General features: G+C 40.5%; 1 protein-coding gene across 2 annotated transcripts in view; it reads left to right on the top strand.

Moving 5' to 3' along the window:
• Nucleotides 1–14161, top strand: part of gabrb2a (gamma-aminobutyric acid type A receptor subunit beta2a) — a 31443-nt gene extending 17282 nt beyond the window's left edge. The window contains exons 5-10 of one of the 2 annotated variants that reach the window (XM_068714592.1): nt 3770–3852; nt 7707–7844; nt 8101–8253; nt 10036–10280; nt 10792–10932; nt 12062–14161. In XM_068714592.1, coding sequence (XP_068570693.1) covers nt 3770–3852; nt 7707–7844; nt 8101–8253; nt 10036–10280; nt 10792–10932; nt 12062–12418 — 1117 coding nt within the window. In that variant the 3' untranslated portion in view covers nt 12419–14161. The remainder of the gene's footprint in view (nt 1–3769; nt 3853–7706; nt 7845–8100; nt 8254–10035; nt 10281–10791; nt 10933–12061) is intronic. The other variant, XM_068714593.1, reaches the window with a different exon arrangement.
• Nucleotides 14162–14434: the final 273 nt, after the last annotated feature.

The raw sequence follows: 14434 nt of genomic DNA on the forward strand, positions 1-14434 counted from the left end.
TCATGAGTGCTGCTGCTGCTGCTGCTGCTGCTGCTACAGAGGTCCACGACAGACTCTCGCTGCAGCGGAGATGACGAGGAGGAGGAGGAGGAGAGGCGAAGACAGAGAGGGAATCCTGCAGAGAAATCCTCATTCGTCTTTCCTCCTCCTTCGTTATTAGCTGTTTATTAATTGTTGTTGTGGATATTGGACATGCTAGCTTGGCCAGGGGATGCAGAAGCAGCTCTTGATCAGTGATGCAGAATCTCAGACAAAAAAGCTTCGAGACTTCTGCTGATGATGTAGGTGGGCTATAAATAGGCTGTTATTTTTACCCCTGCCATTTTGGCCTCATTTCCGCTTTTCCCTTGTGCTTCCTCTGCCACCGTGATGATTTAGTGGTGGTGATGGTGAGTGATGACTGGCTGGCTGGTGAGCACACCATCCCAGTAAGTTGTGGCCATAAAAGGGGTAAAACTAGGACAGATATAAGACTCCTGTGTTAATCCCCCAGTGCACCATGGCCCTGCTAACTGGCTCTTACATAAGAGCCCAGAGAGCAAGAAAAAGGAGGCAGAGAGAGCGAGACAGAGAGCCTGAGTGTGTGAGAGAGAAAGACTGTGCGTCTCTACATCTCAAAAAATGAAATCCTAAACTTGCCAGGCTGGGCCCAGGGGAGCTCCAAGTCTTATGTAGACAGATTTCAAATAAACTTCTGCTCTTAATTATTAAAGACAAAGCACTCTTCAAGATAAGTTTGTAGTTATGATGAAGTTAAGAGAGGAAATATATTGTGATTTTGTTTTTACTGCTACAGCTTCACTTTGCTCCATGACACAACAGTTTATTCTAGTTTATGCTTATGCTAAATAGGGAAGAGTTTTGAAACGTTTCTAAAATGTGTACAGCTCCAAAAATGTTTTTTAGACTGGCTCAAAAGTGGGCACTTCCCCTATAAGCTGAAAAAATATATATATTTTTTTTCTGTTTGTACATAAAAGAAACCCTCCGTCTCACCAAGTAGGGTTGGGCGACATGATGATATACCTTCAGACAATATAAATTTGTCTAGCGATTTTTACATACTTTTTATATCACAACAGGCATCCCTTTAATATATTTGTGTGTATTAGGATGTTGTGCTCAATGCTAAAACTCAATTAGTAGCATTGAATTATGGCAATAATGGATGTTATATATGAGTTTTGCAAAGATATGATAAACTATTATATTTACTGGATAAAGCTAATATCTTCTTGTTCTATTGATGAAAAAGGTTCCCCATTTATCAGGACTTATATCTATTAGAATTATTGCAAAAAAAGCGTCGGCCCTAATCCTATTAATAGTTTAATCAAATCAATGTCTTTCTATCTGATGAAAATTCTTATCTCATCTGTCTTTGGGCGCACGTTTGTATGTTTATGTCGTGACACTTCGAACCATCAAAGCATGAAGTCAAGCTTTCCCTTTTCCTGATCTGTCATTATCACATTTAACTGTGATTGGCTCAGCTGTTTCAGAGCTGTGAGACCAGTGATCTTAAGAGTAGTGAGGTCATTGGCCATGTTTCCATTCAATTGTGAAGCATGTTTTAAGCAGATTTTTGTAATGTTGCAAAAAACAGAAACGTGAATTAGTTTCCATCATGAGCGAATAAACTCTGCTACAGTGTAGTTTCTGTCAGAAGTTGGCACTGTAGGCTACCAGAGCCTGTAATCCGCAGAAGTGAACCAGAAACAAAACTAGTAGGCTTGGCTATTTAAACTCATGTATGAGAGGAAAATGGTCTTCAAGAATTTGTTTCAATTGGGCCAGTTTGAATTGTTCTTTCATGTCAGCTAAAATTGGCCGTGTTGCATGTTGTCCAGAGACAAAGACAAGCATTCACACGTTATTGGAATATCCAGGAAGACCTCTTGGCAAAAAACAGCTGATCAGTCATTTGAAGGTGTTTCTATATTCCATTTAACGCATCAACTCTAATTTTGTAATTGAAGAATTTTTATAAAATGTTTCCATTTCCATACAGCTTTTCTTATGCAATTCTTCAAAATGTGCAAACAAATATGTTAATAGAAACATAGCCAATGTTTTAATTTGAACACAACAGGCATCCCTTTAATATGTGTGTGTATTAGGACGTTGTGTTCAATGCTTAAACTCAATTAGCAGCACTGAGTTATTGCAATATTGGATGTGAGTTTTGCAACAATATGATAACGTATTTTATTTACTGGATAAAGCAAAAACATATCTTCCTGGTTGTTTTATTGATGAAAAAGAGTCTCCTTTTTTCCCCTAGAAAATGTATATATCAATTTTCTGGAAAATGAATGGAGAATCTATTTAAAATAATATATATATATATATATATATATATATATATATATATATATATATATATATATATATATATATATATATATATATATATATATATATACACACAAACATATTTGGTTGATATGTCAGTAGTATGTGAGATTAGCCGGGGACAGACATAGAGATGCCCACAAGTGCACGCACACGCTTACGACTGAATGTATAACCTCCTGGCTATACTACTACTCTAGTCTAGGATGCTAGATTTAGTCCCTAGAGTTGAATTGTGTGTCCAGTCTCTCTCTCAGACAGCCTTGGGGGTTTGGCGCGGCCGGGTGCCAGCCCGTCTCAGCTCTGGCCAACTTGTCGTTTGTGAAACAGGAAGTACGTCGCTCTGAGTGAACCTGTCGGATGCAGCCGTCTGGCACTTAGCGAGTCTTTATTGCAGGATTGTGTGACCAGAGGTTGAACCCTCTTCTTGTTTTATCTACTTAAAAGTAAAATCAGTGTTGTGTCCCAGTTACATATACTGCATTCAGTACTACTGTAGTATGTTCTCATTACACTATAAAGAAGTAAATGTATTTTGTACAAACAGGGAATGATGCAATATGTGCACTAATGGAAGACAATACATTTCCACAATGAAAGTCAAAAGATCAGATTTTCTCTTTGCATTGCATTGCATTGCATTGGCAGTGCTTTTTTGGTTCACTTATTTTTGTCACTTTTCCAGTATGAATGCACTGCATACTCAAAACCTGCTTATAATTAGTTTTTAGCATTAAAGAGCTACAGAAATGCTGGATGTCTGTAGACATCTGAAGGAGGAAAAATGTTCCACTCTGTCAATCAATTGCTAGAAAAATGCATTAATTTATTCATTGAACACATATGTATACTGGATGGTTCCAATGAGAGCAGTTTACTCTTTCTTTGCACCGACACCCTTTGTACACAAAATCTAACATCTAGACAAACATAAAATGTACAAAACTGCAAATAAAATATTAGGATAAAATGATCAAACCAACAATAAACCTGGCTTTTTGTTGTTTTGTGGGCCAGCACCATGGTGAGAGGAGGTAAAACATACCAGGTTATAAAAGTGTGCAGGGATCAGCAGGAGGTTTCTTTAAAGACCCTTAAAACGGTAAATACATGTTAAAAGGGCAGACAGAGAATAACTATGGCCGATCATTTTATTTAGTATATTTTTATTTCAACAAACTTCTGTTAGGATGACTTTCTCAGACTTGGCAAACAGCATTTGATTGTGAGTTGATCTTGATTCACCTATTTGATTAAATTTTCCATTTGAACCTGTTGTTTTTGGAGGAACGGTTCCATATCGGGTGCTCCTCAGTTATAAGGATTTCTGCTTTGAAGGTCAAATGAAATTAACTGGGCTGCCTCAGCCGGCTCTTTGACGAATCCTATATGTTCTGTCCCACTCTGTGTGTAGGATCACAACAACTGCAGCCTGTATGATGGACCTGCGCCGCTACCCTCTCGATGAGCAAAACTGCACCCTGGAGATTGAAAGCTGTAAGTACTGTTGTCCCTGACAACCAGCGCTCACACCCACACGTAGACGTAGAATTAAACAGATCCCACGTACACATGCAGCTCTGAAATCTGGTTTTAAAACAGTCTGTCAGGCTTGGTGGCAGCAAGGTAGAAGGAGGGCTGATAAGACTGCATGTAAAATGCTGAGAAAGGCTGATGAGATATCAAGAGATACGCATCAAGAAGAGGAACATCACTAATGGCTCACTGACTGATAACATCCAGCCTAATTAATTCAACTCCAACTGCAGTGGCTTCCTAAGGCGTGGAGGAGCCTGATTAGGTCCAGTGTTTCAGGGGTGTGCTGATAATGGATGTTATGTGTAGCTTCCTCCCGAAACTGCCTCTATGTTTGTACAGTACAAAGAGCCCATTTCACATGGAGTTTGTAATTGTACGTGATCAGGCGTTCTCGAGTCGAGGGAGGGAGGGAGTGTAGAGGAACATGAGAGGGAAAGACAAGGTCCTCTGCGTGTTTTATCTGGGTCCCTGGAGAAAAGGATTATGGGGTTGGGATGTGGTGTAGGGCTCAGTCTTTCCGGGTTTGATCACACTATTGCCAGCAGCGTTAAGCAGCACAAAAACAGCTCGGGTCAGAACCGCCTCTCGCTGCTCCTCTCCCATTATGCTCGCCATCTCTCTCTTCATCACTCTCTCTTTCCGTTTCTCATCTCCTTTTATGCACAGTCTCATCCTCGCCTTTTTTTTTCTCCCAGCCTTTTTATCTCTTTCTCCATCACTCATGCTCTCTTTTTTTCCCTCCTCCTCCTCCTCCTCCTCTCTCAGGCAGCCCAACACAAAATGGACACACACACACACACACACACACACACACACACACACACACACACACACACACACGCACACACACACACACACACACACACACACACACACACACACACACACGCACACACACATACGCACAGCTCCAGTTTGATCACCAGGCAGTATCTGCTCTCATATGGATTAACTGGCAATGGTTTTAACGTTGGAATCGCTTCATGCCAGAGCATGCTATTTTATTCAGACTAATGAGCCCAGAGAACTCTCACTTCCCTTGATAAACTTGATGCATTTTTAACAGACACAAGTCTTAAATTCCCAGATCCTGTGATACATCAGCAGCTCGCTGCTGTGGCTCAGACCACTGGTCTCACATGCTGGACTGCACTGAGCAATAATTGATTTCTAACTCTCCAACACTAAAGAGCTATTGTAGCACATACATACAAATACAAATACACACCCACGTATGTACGCATATCTTAGAGCTCATACTGCGTTGTCTCTCTCACATGACAGCCCAGGATGAATACATCTTTCCGAACAGAGACAATGGTCCAGAACTAATGGAGCTACAAAGTGACTGACCAGTTATGTATGAGCCATAAAATGCTCCCTTACGACATTCCTTGTGCCAAAACCTCCCTTTCCCAAACTCCTCGACACCCTCCTGATGGCAGCCAGTCACGGCTGATCAGAACTGAGCTGCACATCAAAACGGCAGTATGGTGCACTCGGCCCTAATTGGGGTGATGTGGGGTTGCACAAGGCTGGAATGATGATAATGCAGGTGTGGAGGGAGAGCTTAGTGCATCTGCTGATATACATTTTCAACATCAACCACATTATGCCTCACAGCCGCACCACAGTGTGTTCAGTGTGTTCAGTGTTTCTTTTCACCGTAGCAACAATTAAAGAATGAGGCTGGTGATAATCTATATTCTATAATCTATTTATTTTCAATAAATCCCATGAAAAGATCAAAACCAACAATACATTGATCCTACTTACAAGTATTTTTTTGTGTAGCCAAAGTCTAGTTTATTCCTCTGTGTAGATAGACCTCCATTGTTGAGCCACACAAGTGACTTGTGTTCCTTCATCACCATGAACACACACACACACACACACACACACACACACGTTTATTTTGAGTCAATCACACATACACTGTCCTGCTAGAGCCCCAAATGTGGTTTAATCTGCAGCTGAAAATAGTTCCGAACCAGTACAGAATTTACTCCGGTTTGAAAAATGTTTTCTAAAAGCGGCAGTGCTCAGCTGTTTTAGGAAATGATTTAGTATTTTTTTCTATATACCTGTTGTTCATGATTTACATATTCAATAGGAAGCTGAGCGCCACAGTCAGGATACGTAAGTCAGAATTTGTTAAGAGAAGGAAAAAAAACGTTGTTCGTTTTGTTTTTTTCATGGGATTTGTTGGAAATATAATAACAGCAACCGTAACTTTTTCACAGCAGACACTTTGATATGTCAGAGAAGGAAATACACTGGTGTAAATAGTATGTTTAAGTCTTCGGTTTCAGGGTGTTGTGGTGCTGTGCATGCAGGTTCATGTAGAACACAGTTATTGTTAATATTGCTATAACTGTCATCCAACCAATAGCAGTTGCACCATGATTAACTTTACCTTGAATATCAGTGCCACAGCAAGAAGAATTGTGTTAATTTAAAAAAAATCAAAGCCTTGCAGTTTAATTATTCACATCTGAATAGGTCACTCCATCTATTTTGAGTGTGAGGCAGACAAAGTAGAATAGAGACGGATGCTCCCTGTTTGCCTGCGTCACTGTTCTTGTCAGAGACGGTCTGCAACATTCGATTCCCCCAAATGCAACTGCAACGGTTTGTATCCATGTGCAACAAACACATCAAGCTCCAAATCTCTTCTGTGTTATGTAGCTTTAAAAAAATGTGAGTTGCCAATGCGAGATGTTTTGCTTTCAACATTACTCTTTAGTCTTCTATATGCTTTTTCATGTTGAAGTTGGTTATTTTTCTCTACTATAAACAGTAGATACGTTTTGAAGCTTTTTGCCTTTAGGTGACTCACCATATGTCAATTAAAAAAAATGTTTAATGTTGTTTTTAAGGGTCAGTCTCTAAAGCATGCAACCATTTATAAAATGAATGACCTACCTTGCAGTTACAATCATTGATTCAAGTTGTATGTTATGAAAGCACACCTGCTGGAGATGGTAATCCATCACAGTGAATATGTAGCAACATTTATTTGTGCCTTGTTTCTATTGATGATGCCCTTGTGGTGGCGTTGGTGTGATCAAGGAAGCTACAACATACAGTCTTTGAGAGTCTGTTGCACATTTTTGTATTAAATAGCTCAGTTGTTGGAAGATCAAAGATAGAAAACACAAATAAGACAAAAAAATTTTGCATTCAATTATTTTTATATTATTATTATTATGTTTGGTGGCTGACGATCAAGCAAGTGATGTTTCTGGAGCTTCCAGCAATCACTTGAACACACCGCTAAGAAAGCTTTTTGTGTTAACGTACATACAGTATATAGTTTATCTCTGACAAACAAAAGAATAAAGTTTACTAAATGTTTTCTTTGATCAGTTGAAAATCTGAAGCAAGTGTCAAGTCCTATTGGTATCCATAGTGTACTGATACAAATGTAAACCAATCCATCTTAGAATGTGTGTATGCTTTACAACAGTTTACTTGTAGCACTTTAAAAGAAAGTCATCTCGTGACACCTCTTTAAAGTTGACATATTTCTTCTTTAGTAACTATTCAAAAATATTTAGAGTCTGAAATGATTTTGTTCTATTTAACAATTAAAAAAAACATACAAAAAACATCCCCAAAAATAAACGATAGTTTAACGTAGCCCAAATGTTAATCATCTTCTGACCTCTCAAATGTACTTTGTGACCCCCTTGACTCTGGTGGTAAACTAAAAGACACAAAAAACATTTGACATTTCCGCACTACATTATGATGCATTGTAGACCATTATTGGGCGATGTTAAAGTTTCTCTTTGGTTTCTCCTCTGCAGATGGCTACACCACAGATGATATTGAGTTTTACTGGCGAGGTGGAGACGGTGCCGTGTCCGGGGTCGACAGAATAGAGCTGCCACAGTTCTCTATTGTTGACTATAAACTCATTTCTAAGAATGTGGTCTTCTCTACAGGTACACAACAGTCAACTTTGTCTTTGGTTCTTGACTTTGTAGCAGCAGGTTTTCTGTGCACTGATTATTAGGAAATAGGACATTTACGGTAAATAAAAAAATGTTCCATAGTTATATTTTAAATATTAAAATCCACAAGCACACAAAATATGGATATAACAGGCTCCCTTGTGTCAAAGAAAATATAGTTTTTAGTGAGCGCCATTGAGGAAAATCTATTTCCATCCCACTTCCTCTCTCCCTGTGCCTCCTTCAGGTTCCTACCCCCGCCTGTCCCTCAGCTTCAAACTGAAGAGGAACATTGGTTACTTCATCCTGCAGACATACATGCCTTCCATCCTGATTACCATCCTCTCCTGGGTTTCCTTCTGGATCAACTACGACGCCTCGGCTGCCAGAGTGGCCCTGGGTAGGATCGCCTTGCCACCGCTGGACAGTGACCCTGGGAAATAACCCAAAGCTAAATGATAACACAGCATAAATAGAGCCATTTAACACACATTGAGCCTCTTACATTTAGACTTGTTTTAGATCTTTACATTATTGTGTCTGCCTGATCTCTGTTTTGACTCTTTATTTTTCCAGCATTTACTTTTTTTCTCATTAGCTCTAAGCATGTGAGTGATAGCAGTGTGTGATAGGGTGCCTGGCTAAATGTCTGTTGTTCAGAGATGACTATATGCATGACTCATACAGAGCGAGATGCGCTGCAGCTCGACCTTGAAGCGTGCTGTCTTTCTCTCTGCCTGTCTGTCTATCGGAGCCTCTCATTGGTCGAAGATCCCAGCTAATCAGAGCCAGATCACAGCTAAATTTCAGCCAAACAAAAGGTGGCAATGTTTGCATAAATGCATCTTACACATTTTACTGTTTTTACACAAATGTCAGAGTAGCACTGATACCGAAATGAAAGCTCCCTTTAGTGTTAAACGTGGGCATGACAGGTCGGAGAGGCAGAGGAAATGGCTTTGAGCTTCATGTGTGTCGTTATTGTCGCACACCATTTGTTTTCTGGAGTGGGACACATGCGGGTTGGAGCCCCAGACGGTGCATTCAGAGGGTAACGTGATTTAAAGATCTGTCTCTGCTCAGCGTCCTGAGAACGTGCAGCGAGTGAGCACAACCAATGAGAGATGAGGCTCCGTGCTACAGCGACACTGCTGGGTTATTTATAATACGTGTGAATCTGACCAAATGCAGATTGTGCATGCAGATGACTAATGTATCAAACACAGTGTGTGTATGTCAAAAAAACAGGTGAATTGTGCTGTGACTAATAGCAGATGTTTACAACGTGCTTTTATATAGCCTGCAGTTTGTTCTGTGTCCATTTGAATACATGATTGGATTCAAATTTTTTTATACACACACACACACACACACACACACACACACACACACACACACACACACACACACACACAATTTCAGTCTCAGGAGGTTTCGAGGGATCTCTTTATCCATATGGGTTCACATTATTTCAGGCCTGTCTGTTTGCTGTACATACATGCTATATAATGTACATGATAAACATGAATTATTATGTTCACAAGCACAACTGAAATCGTTTGAAGATCTGATCTCCGTAATTTCCAGTCCCCCTTGTTCATTCATTACTTCCTTTATAATGGACACTCAATAGTTTACTGAATAATGAACAGTAAATTTGAGGCTGATGGGAGTGTCACTAGTTTTCCAGGTATTTGGTCATAATGTGTTGGACAAATTAAAATCCTGCCCTGATGATGGTACTAGATAAAAATATAATGAATCACCAAAATGAATATAATTCATCCTGAGTGGCTCATGAATCTTTTGTAATAAATTTCATAGCCATCCAACCAACACTCAAAAATGTCAACCTGCAGGCGACGCTAGAGGAAAAGTAAGGGGATCACCAAAGTCAGTATGATTCATCCTCTGGGGACCAGGAATGTCTGTACGAAATGTCATCTTAATCCATCCAGTAGTTGTTGATATATTTCAGTCTGGACCAAAGTGTTGGACCAACGGATAAACATTGACATTCCTAGAGCCATGCAGCTAAAAATGGTTAAAAATGTAACCTTCAATCTAACCTTCAATCTAACAACCTTTTTTTCTTTTACTGTACAGATAATGATAAAAAAAAATGTCTTTCAGCGTTTAAAGACTTCACTTTCTTTCTACCCGTGTGACCTGTGGTATCCAGGGATTACTACGGTGCTGACCATGACCACCATCAACACCCACTTGCGAGAGACGCTCCCAAAGATCCCCTACGTGAAGGCTATTGACATGTACCTGATGGGCTGCTTTGTGTTTGTCTTCCTGGCCCTGCTGGAGTACGCCTTCGTCAACTACATCTTCTTCGGCCAGGGGCCCCAGCGGCAGAAGAAGGCGGCTGAGAAAGCAGCCACGGCCAATAACGAGAAGCTGAGACCCGACCCCAACAAGGTACATGTGCAGCCAAACCTCCTCTAGAGGTATCTGTGCTGTCAGTTAATGTGTGTGTGTGTGTGTGTGTGTGTGTGTGTGTGTGTGTGTGTGTGTGTGTGTGTGTTTGTTTCTGTGGGAGCAAATGAGTTCTTCTCCTGTCAAGGTCAATGTGATGCTGTGATCAATGCTTGATGTCCTTTACCAGCACTCTTTACTCCTACTCTAGCTCTCCATTTCTCACTGGTTTAGCTATGTGTATCAACTTTATTACTCATACTAGGATCTGAAAGAGTGAATGCAGAAGCAATGATTGGCATATACTTTATCTCCATATGTCTGTGTCTCTCAAAGGGCAAGGCACCTTGGAAAAATCACTGGCTGTGGTGCCAAAGCCTTCTCTTTAGATATTATTCAGCTGCTAAAGTTAGCAGGAACAACAGCAACATAAACAAATAAAACACCCTTTCCTTCTGAGTGTGGCAAGCTACGATTTCCCCTAAGTAACAGTGCTGATTTTGTATGCTTGCAGTGGCTGGTGGGAAATGTAGTTCAGAGAGATGATGCTCTGTATGCCAGAATGAAACAGAGGGAAATTGACGCATATGACTCGATGTGGGATCCCATCTTTGTGGACGATGCCGCATTAGGACTAGGCGAGCAAAGAAATAAGGTACTGGAGGTTTTGAAAGTCAAAACTAACAATGTCATCAATCTGAATCAATCCAGATCAGAGGAAAATGCTGTAGTTTTTGTGCATTTCTTTGATTTCTATAGATTTTTAAGGCAACTTTGATCATCACTCCCACCATTGTGTTTTTTCCCTCTCTTGGTTTGCTCTTCATGCATTTTCCTGACAAACATGGCTTAGCAGTTTGATTTCTGCAGGCATTAATTTAATCTTAACCTGGGCTGTACATCAAAATTGATGGGAAATGACAAATATGGCAAGAGAGAAGAAAACATCAGCAGCTTCTCTTTAGATAATATTCAGATACAAATACTGTACAATCTCAAAGGAAATTGATAACTCTCTTAAGGCTAAGTGAAGCAATTGAAAAACACGGATGGTCATACAAGAGAAAGAGATAATTTGCAGTTTGATGAATAGTTCCAGATAAGTGGCTTCGCTTTCAAAGTGAGTTACACAAAAACAACAAAATACAACAAGCTCCATTTACAGCGGGACAGCATTGGATTATAGGGACGTTTTTTCCTCAGAAGTCAGGCTATGGATGAAGAAATGTTGATCCGAATTCACCTCCCACAACGTCTTTCCTGACTTGCCCCCAAACCTTTTCAGCCTCTCCTCCATCATTGCAAAGTCCTTACTATTTCTCTCAACCTTCTCCTGTCACATTTTTTTCCTTTGCTTTCTCTTTTGTTATTCAGTTTGTCTTGTGAATCGACAGAATTTGAACCACTCTGGTTGAAATTCTGAGATGACAATGAAGAATTCTCCATGAGAATTAGTTTGTGGAGTGCGTTGTGCTCTTCCAGGAATGTTATGTCATAGTCTTGTGGTCGTATTATCACTCAGATATTGATTGACAGATGATCAATAATAGTAATAATGATTTAAAGTGCTTAAAATGTGTCTTCACTGTAAGTAACGCAAGTTTTGACTCATTTGCATTACTCATTCTAGCACCTCATCAGTATTTTTTACACAATGAATGACTTAATGATCATCGTTGCTATTCATAATTTTACTAGACTCAGTCTGAACCTTATAAACACTTTTAGATTTCCCCTAGGCAGTAACCTCTCATGGCTCCACCTGTTCTTACACCCTCACACAGATGACTCCCGACGACAACATCCTGTTCAGCACCCTGGAGATGAAGAATGAGATGGGTGGTGGCGGGGATCTGTCACGGGGCCTGGGAGCACCCGGAGACCCCCGCAACACCATGCTGGCCTATGATAGCTCGACGCTGCAGTACCGCAGGGCAGCCATGGCTCGCCAGAACTATGGCCACAGCGCCTTGGAGCGCCACGCCCAGAAGAAGTCGCGCCTACGGAGACGGGCTTCCCAGCTCAAGGTGAATATCCCAGACCTGTCCGACGTGAACTCTATTGATAAGTGGTCCAGGATGATCTTCCCCACCGTCTTCTCCTTCTTCAACGTCGTCTACTGGCTCTACTACGTCCATTAAACCCGGCGGCATCCAGTGGCCAGCTTGCAAAGAAGGGGGGTGGGGTGGGGGGGTCTGGGGGGTTTAAAGTAGATGGAAGAAATCATGAGAGAGAGAGAGGTGATGAGAGAGAGAGAGAGAGAGAGAGAGAGAGAGAGAGAGAGAGAGAGAGAGAGAGAGAGAGAGAGAGAATGAGAGAGAGAGAGAGAGAATGAGAGAATGAGAGATAAACAGTGCACCAACTTTTTTGAGCTGGTTCATTTTAGAAAAAGCGAAGAGAAAGCAAAGACTTTTGGATGGACTGCAGCAGCACCCAACACTTCAGTCAGCAGTGACTCTTTTAGGATTTGGGAAACACCTTTAAACGACTGACAAACACTCGAAAAAGAAGAGCGAATTTTAAAAAGACAGAAATGGTGCCTGTTCCAGAATTTCAATATATCACTAATATTTGTCATTCGTAGCTTACTCTCTGTGGATCAAATATTTATGCTTGTGTTTGCATATACTTTAAGGATTTGTTTTGTTTAGTATCTATTTACTTCGTAGCCGAGCTGTCTGCATCCAGGAAAGCTTTATAAATGATTTTAAAGGAGTCATCCTTGATAGTCTATTTTCCTATAATTACTGTATATCAAAAACATCCTTTAAAAGCATGCTTATGTTTGATTTCATTTGCATCTCAGTCATGATGATGATGATGGAGCGCAAAGCATTTTAGTTTCACTAGTTGAAGTTAGTCTGTCAGTTACTATTTTGCAGCTTTGGCTTAGGATGGCCCACCTGGGTGGATGGTTTGAGCATCGCTGGATGACAACAGGTGAACAGCAGGGGGCACTCTTCTCTCTGGACAGGTGCCAATGCCGAACAGAAGAAGCTTCCTCAGTTGTCATCCAGTGAAGAAGCGGGACTGTTGGACTCTGATGCTTTTGGCCAAGTTTTTGTTTTGCTTTTGCTGTGCTGACAGAATCAAGTCCATTTCACCATGTGTTATTTTTTTAAAGGGAACATTTGACTCCGTACTATCTGTCATCGCGTGAGGAGCTTCAGAGGCGGAGAATGGCTTTAACACGACTTAAGCTGGTGTAAGAACTTTGCTGATAGGTGAGCTGAGTTTCATTGCAACCAGAGTTGCTGCATAAATATGGCAATCCACAATCATCATTATCAGTAGATTTGAATGATAGAAGTATGATGCGTTTCATTGTGATTAGGTTTCTGTTTTGAAAAACTGTAGATAAACATAAATCATATTTAAAGAAAAAGAGATGATTCATTTTTATAAATCAATACTCACATTATTGTGTAAATATTATGGATTTATTCTATTTAAATGGGTCTCTGTTGTTGTTTTTGCAGTTGAATTACAGATCAAATGTTCCATTCAGTCAAAAAAAAAGAAAAGAGCAATTTAACTGAGGAAAAAGAAAAACACAATTCACAACTTTGCTGACTCTGTACTTTTTGGACTTTTCTCTCTTTACTTTCTTTTTAATGGACTCTAAAAGCATCTACTTGCTGAAACTAAAGCACTTCCAGACACCAGTGACTTTTGGGTCAACGTTTTGTTCTCCAGAGATAACTAAACAAGGACCCCACTATCCAGGCATTGAAGTCAGGCATATTTTGTACAAAGTTTCTGTAAATTCCAATTGTAATATTTCATAATGACTGTAAATATCTTGTGTAATGATTGTCAGCAATTATGAAGATGTATCTAAATTCAATTAAAACTCAATTCAGTCTATCACTTCAATAACAGAGTACACGGCTGGCGGTTTTATGTATCCTGGATGAATGTGCGGCTCATGATGACTGACTGTCGTGCTCTCGGCTGATTGAGTGTCTGAATGAGCGAGTGAACAGTGCTCAGACACTCACAGAGTGAGTGGGCAAGCCAGAGCAGAAAATGTAGGGGTGAAAAGAGAGATGTGAGCGCTGCAGCTGGGGACTGTTGGCTGCATAATGGATGGAGAGTCAGAGGAGTCGGAGCGAGAGGCCACGGTGGTGGTCTCGGCTGAGATGGGCTCGGCTGGG

This window comes from Cebidichthys violaceus, unplaced genomic scaffold, assembly GCF_023349555.1.
Source record: "Cebidichthys violaceus isolate CVI_PGR_0920_01 unplaced genomic scaffold, fCebVio1.0.p SCAF_2, whole genome shotgun sequence".
NCBI lineage: Eukaryota > Metazoa > Chordata > Actinopteri > Perciformes > Stichaeidae > Cebidichthys > Cebidichthys violaceus.